The sequence below is a fragment of the Nanorana parkeri genome, unplaced genomic scaffold (assembly GCF_000935625.1).
Source record: "Nanorana parkeri isolate BGI_ZX_2015 unplaced genomic scaffold, ASM93562v1 scaffold392, whole genome shotgun sequence".
Classification (NCBI taxonomy): Eukaryota; Metazoa; Chordata; class Amphibia; order Anura; family Dicroglossidae; genus Nanorana; species Nanorana parkeri.
In genome coordinates this window covers 69,121-74,972 of record NW_017306660.1, presented here as the reverse complement: position 1 = coordinate 74,972, position 5,852 = coordinate 69,121, and the positions used below count along the sequence as shown (strand labels likewise).

The 5,852-nt window shown below is 53.0% G+C and overlaps 1 protein-coding gene across 1 annotated transcript in view; it reads right to left on the bottom strand.

Moving 5' to 3' along the window:
- Positions 1-5,852, bottom strand: part of DICER1 (dicer 1, ribonuclease III) — a 47,966-nt gene that overhangs the window by 36,994 nt on the left and 5,120 nt on the right. The window contains exons 5-7 of the mRNA XM_018559401.1: positions 4,984-5,118; positions 2,685-2,845; positions 104-272 (exon numbers count right to left, since the gene is read on the bottom strand). Coding sequence (XP_018414903.1) covers positions 104-272; positions 2,685-2,845; positions 4,984-5,118 — 465 coding nt within the window. The remainder of the gene's footprint in view (positions 1-103; positions 273-2,684; positions 2,846-4,983; positions 5,119-5,852) is intronic.

Below are 5,852 nucleotides of genomic sequence, written 5' to 3'. Positions count from 1 at the left end.
TTGGGGGGGGGGGGGTAAAGCTTCCACACACCAGTGCCCCAAAGTTGGATGCTGTAAGCAGATGCCGCACCTAGCACTGTAATGAGGTCTCAGAAGGACGTACCTGTTTGGAGATGGATGTGGAATCTCTCTCCTTAGACTGTATTGGAATGTTGCAGTCATCCAGAAAGTGAAGAGCTTCCTCCAAATCTGACAGGAGCCTCTGATATAGTCCACTTTTGTCATGATAGGGGCCACAGTCCAAAACAATCTCACAGGGCTGAGAGGCATACCTGCAATACAAAAGGGAAAATTGGAAGATCAGGGACACAATAAGAAGGGGGATTCGCCGCCCACAGATTCCTAATACTGGAAGTTCCGGTATCGGGAGCATTTGGGCGAGTACGAGTATCGGTACATTTTTACCAAGAACCTCCGTTTACATTAAGGATTAACCATCACTTCCTGTTTAGTAATACTGATCCGACTCCTCGTTCTGGCAGTCTGTGCCTATGTAGACTGCTGGTCCTGCATTGCATGGGATGTTGGTAGAACCCCCAGAACCAGTGGAGCGGCAAAGGGAAGAGGCTTTGGGAGACCAGTCACACAATGTGAAGGAAGCCTGCCACAGCGAGAAATAGGGCAAATATTTCAGCCAATTCCTCTGCCCGTAGACTTGAAGGGTTATTAAACCCTCATTGGTTTTTGCATATATCTAGTGCTAGCAAGCAGTAGATATATGCAAAACGATAAAAACAAAAAACTTTTTGAAAGCATACGTACCCAAGTCTCCGCCGCGCACTCCTGTCCGAACATGTGAAAAATTCACGGGCGGCCGCAAAGGATCTTGGGGCGGGCGCATGTGCAGTTCAGATGTTCGGCCGGGAGATGAGGAGACGCACAAGGCAAGTCTATGGAGCAGCGTGCACCCGCACAGACTCTGTGGGACTCGGGGTGTGTGTGTGGGGTGGGGTGGGGTGTGTGTGCGGTGTGGGTGCGTGTGCGGTGTGTGTGCGTGTGCGGGGTGCGTGTGCGGTGTGTGTGCGTGTGCGGGGTGCGTGTGCGGTGTGTGTGCGTGTGCGGGGTGCGTGTGCGGTGTGTGTGCGTGTGCGGGGTGCGTGTGCGGTGTGTGTGCGTGTGCGGGGTGCGTGTGCGGTGTGTGTGCGTGTGCGGGGTGCGTGTGCGGTGTGTGTGCGTGTGCGGGGTGCGTGTGCGGTGTGTGTGCGTGTGCGGGGTGCGTGTGCGGTGTGTGTGCGTGTGCGGGGTGCGTGTGCGGTGTGTGTGCGTGTGCGGGGTGCGTGTGCGGTGTGTGTGCGTGTGCGGGGTGCGTGTGCGGTGTGTGTGCGTGTGCGGGGTGCGTGTGCGGTGTGTGTGCGTGTGCGGGGTGCGTGTGCGGTGTGTGTGCGTGTGCGGGGTGCGTGTGCGGTGTGTGTGCGTGTGCGGGGTGCGTGTGCGGTGTGTGTGCGTGTGCGGGGTGCGTGTGCGGTGTGTGTGCGTGTGCGGGGTGCGTGTGCGGTGTGTGTGCGTGTGCGGGGTGCGTGTGCGGTGTGTGTGCGTGTGCGGGGTGCGTGTGCGGTGTGTGTGCGTGTGCGGGGTGCGTGTGCGGTGTGTGTGCGTGTGCGGGGTGCGTGTGCGGTGTGTGTGCGTGTGCGGGGTGCGTGTGCGGTGTGTGTGCGTGTGCGGGGTGCGTGTGCGGTGTGTGTGCGTGTGCGGGGTGCGTGTGCGGTGTGTGTGCGTGTGCGGGGTGCGTGTGCGGTGTGTGTGCGTGTGCGGGGTGCGTGTGCGGTGTGTGTGCGTGTGCGGGGTGCGTGTGCGGTGTGTGTGCGTGTGCGGGGTGCGTGTGCGGTGTGTGTGCGTGTGCGGGGTGCGTGTGCGGTGTGTGTGCGTGTGCGGGGTGCGTGTGCGGTGTGTGTGCGTGTGCGGGGTGCGTGTGCGGTGTGTGTGCGTGTGCGGGGTGCGTGTGCGGTGTGTGTGCGTGTGCGGGGTGCGTGTGCGGTGTGTGTGCGTGTGCGGGGTGCGTGTGCGGTGTGTGTGCGTGTGCGGGGTGCGTGTGCGGTGTGTGTGCGTGTGCGGGGTGCGTGTGCGGTGTGTGTGCGTGTGCGGGGTGCGTGTGCGGTGTGTGTGCGTGTGCGGGGTGCGTGTGCGGTGTGTGTGCGTGTGCGGGGTGCGTGTGCGGTGTGTGTGCGTGTGCGGGGTGCGTGTGCGGTGTGTGTGCGTGTGCGGGGTGCGTGTGCGGTGTGTGTGCGTGTGCGGGGTGCGTGTGCGGTGTGTGTGCGTGTGCGGGGTGCGTGTGCGGTGTGTGTGCGTGTGCGGGGTGCGTGTGCGGTGTGTGTGCGTGTGCGGGGTGCGTGTGCGGTGTGTGTGCGTGTGCGGTGTGTGTGCGTGTGCGGTGTGCGTGTGCGGTGTGCGCGTGCGCTTTTGCCCTTAAATGTCACTTTCACACAAATGTAACCCTTAAAGTATCAGGAGGCCTCACTCTTTTTCGGGTGCTTTAAACACGCACTGTAAAGCCATTTTATTTTTTTAGGAGCCATCAGGTTCGGCTTCAGCAGCATGAACTGGAAGCAAATACTTCACCGATTCTCTAAAACTCCTTTTTGGAAATGTTCGGACGTAAAAGGCAGCCTGGCAACTAAACAGTCCACCGTGCGAATTCCCTGCATCATAAGCTGGAGATGAAGTCATGGAATCTGCGTCCTGTTTACCTGTCTAACACCACCAGATCGGTCGCAGTCTCTGCGTTACACTTCAGAATTTCCTCCAGTTTCTGGATCTTCTCCTCCAGGTCAGAAGGGTCACATTTCCCGTTCAGGATTGAAGCGGTCAGCCCCAGGATCCGCGGACACGTCTGGCAACGCTCACAGATCTGTGCGTGACGAGAGTGCAGAGGGTAGATGTGAATGAACTTATTACTGGAGACCTAAGAGGTGATCTCTGTACAGACCTCTTATGCAGCGAGGGCCACTTATGTCCCGAGGATGACATGGAAATGACGCAACTAGATGTCAGCACAGAGGTCGGATCCAGCTGCAGATGTTTCGTTTTAGAAGTCAGGAGAAGGGCTGGACTAGAAATGTCATCTACACTGCCATTGTACAATGAGGTAAACGAAAAACTTTTACAACTCCCCATAAAGTATTCTGTGTATTTAGCCATCTGACTGGAGTTCAGCTCTACTTCCTGCCGCCATGCTAAATCTAGCAGACTGTCAGCAAAAAGCAACGCTGAACTCCAGGCCGATGGCTATATACATAGATATAAATCCTTTGGCAGGCAATTCTATTTCCGCCCATCCAGTTTTGCGCAGCTCTGCCACGCAGCACAAGCCTGTCTGCAGGGAAGGAAGGCTGATTTCTCTCTACTGCAGTTTGGCAACACTTACAGGTCTTGTCCCTCCCCCAGCCTGCGATTGGACAGTGAAGAGAGAAGCAGCAGACAGATGCAGCGCATCTCTCCGTCACTCTTCTCTATGCAATGCAGGCAGATCATGACTGGCGGGAGGGGCCGGCAGGGTGCTGTACATAGCTTCCTGAAAGCACCACAACCCCGTGCATCAGTACTCCTCTCAGAAGCCCCCATTCCTGATGCAAGCAGTGAGCTGGCTCTTGGGAGGAGTCATGCAAATAGCATAATAGTTTGATAGATCAGTCTGGAGGAGTGGGCGTTCCTAGGCAGGCCACATTTGCATGAAGACAGCCCTAGGTAACGCCCACATGTGATGCTGAGCCTCCATGATTGAAAGAACTGAAACCCAATGAATGAAGGGGGCGGGGCCAGGGACCACCGGGCTGGGGAGGAAAGGGATAGGCAAGCTATTCAACATACAATTGGACTTTAAGCAACACAACACAGTCCTATTTAGGGCACCTCCCCCCAGCCTGCTGATCAGAGAACCAATAGGATTCTCAGAAGGAGGTCAACATAGGCGGCCCCATAATGTCTAACAAGACAATTATAGTACAAATTGTATTACATGTATCCAATAACTTCTTATAATCTGTTGCAACTCTGACAGCACTGCAAACCAATCAGACTCTACCACATACTGATATTATCCTAACATGTTTCAGGTGCTAGGGAGGTGAAGGGGGAGGTTTCTAGGCATGTTACAGGTGGCAGAGTGAGCAGGGGGACTTTAACACTGTGATGCACTCTGCATTCTACTCTTCCTGTAGCTTACTGCAAGAGTAGAATGCACAGTGCAACGCAGTATATACCTATATGCTGCTGCTGCCGCCCATTCATGATCTAATCTGAGACTTGCAATCAGAGGCAGTAGTACCTTGGATGATCTCATGCTGCAGATATACAGCTATAAGGCTGAAGGCAAAGCAGTGCCCAGGCACAGTCGCATACCAGAAGTGCTCTGCTGACTAATGTAGGAATAATCAAGCAGCAGGAGTTCTGAGGGAAGCACAGTCACCGAATGAGCAGAGGCAGGGAGATCCTTGCAATGCAGGGCCTCAGGTACAGCTTGCTCTCTGGCAAGGAGAACTGTGATCAGCACAGTAGTGATGCCAACAAATCAGAGACAGCAGTGCCTTAGATGATCCCACATTGCAGACACATAGCTAGGAGGCTACAGAGCAGGCGTGCCAAGGCACATTTACATACCAGGAAGTGCTCTGCTGACTAATGTAGGAATAATGAAGGAGGAGCAGCAACAGGAGTTATGGGAGAAGCACAGATTCACAGAATGAAGGAGAGGCAGGGAGATTCTTGCACTGCATGTTACCAGGTACAGCTCTCTCTGTGGCAAGGAGAACAGTGAGCAGCACAGTAGTGATGCCACCAAATCAGAGACAGCAGTGCCTCAGATGAACTCACAATGCAGACACATAGCTATGAGGCTATAGAGCAGGCGTGCCAAGGCACAGGAAGTACACTCATTTTTTTCTTTCTTTCACGTCTTAAAATCAAACATTTATAGATGTTCTCTATAACAAAGCAATCTTCACTTTCTGAGTTCAGGTCCACTTTAAAAAAAAAAAAAAACACTCCTACCTCCATGATTTCCCGATACGGGTGATCCTGGATGGCGAGATGGCATTCGTCAAACACCAGCAAATTAATGCTGGATAATGACAGGCTTTCGCTCTTGAGAACGTTCAGGAAGATGTGGCAGGTCATGATGAGGATCTGAAAACATACACAAGAACAACGTAGCATCGGAGAAGATTGCAGAGGGGACCTACGGCAACGTCTGGTTTGAATTGCGGTGGTTAAAGCTCATATGTTTCCAATGTTTCCTCTGTAAACCAACTGACAATTCCCATCAAGCCCCCCGTCTGACACAGTCCAAATTGCCGTTGTGCTGCGAGTTTCTGGAGAATCAAGTTTGACAAGAGACCCGGCGAGGAGGTAAAAACGAGGGGGCTTAAATTACCGAGACTTTTATGAGATGCGTTCTAACCCGTCGTATATTATCCGCAAGCTAAGCTTTATACGAGCCCAAATTTCTAAAACAAACTCCGGGAGTGTATTTATCAGAAAATAAGGATATATTGAGTTTGCAATGCCGATATGTTCGAGGAGTTTAGAGGATGGATTACGGAATACGAGGATATAATCCCATTGCTGTTGTGATACCTAATTGGAGATGAAAGGAGACGGGCCGAGAGCTCCGTCTGGTCTTATGACTGGGCACATTTGATAGGAGTGGAATGACCCTGTGACCCTCTTATGGTGGCTTCAATCTTAATACATTAGAGAGAATGCACCCCTTCATCTGGGACACATTATATAGGGAATTAAAAGGGAGAACTCCGAGCTGGGATAAGGCTGAAAAATGCAATATTAACAGCATGAAGACACACTGGCTTACTTAGGCTTTTCCTCTTATTGTTGCACCTCAACAAATAGATACAAGAAAA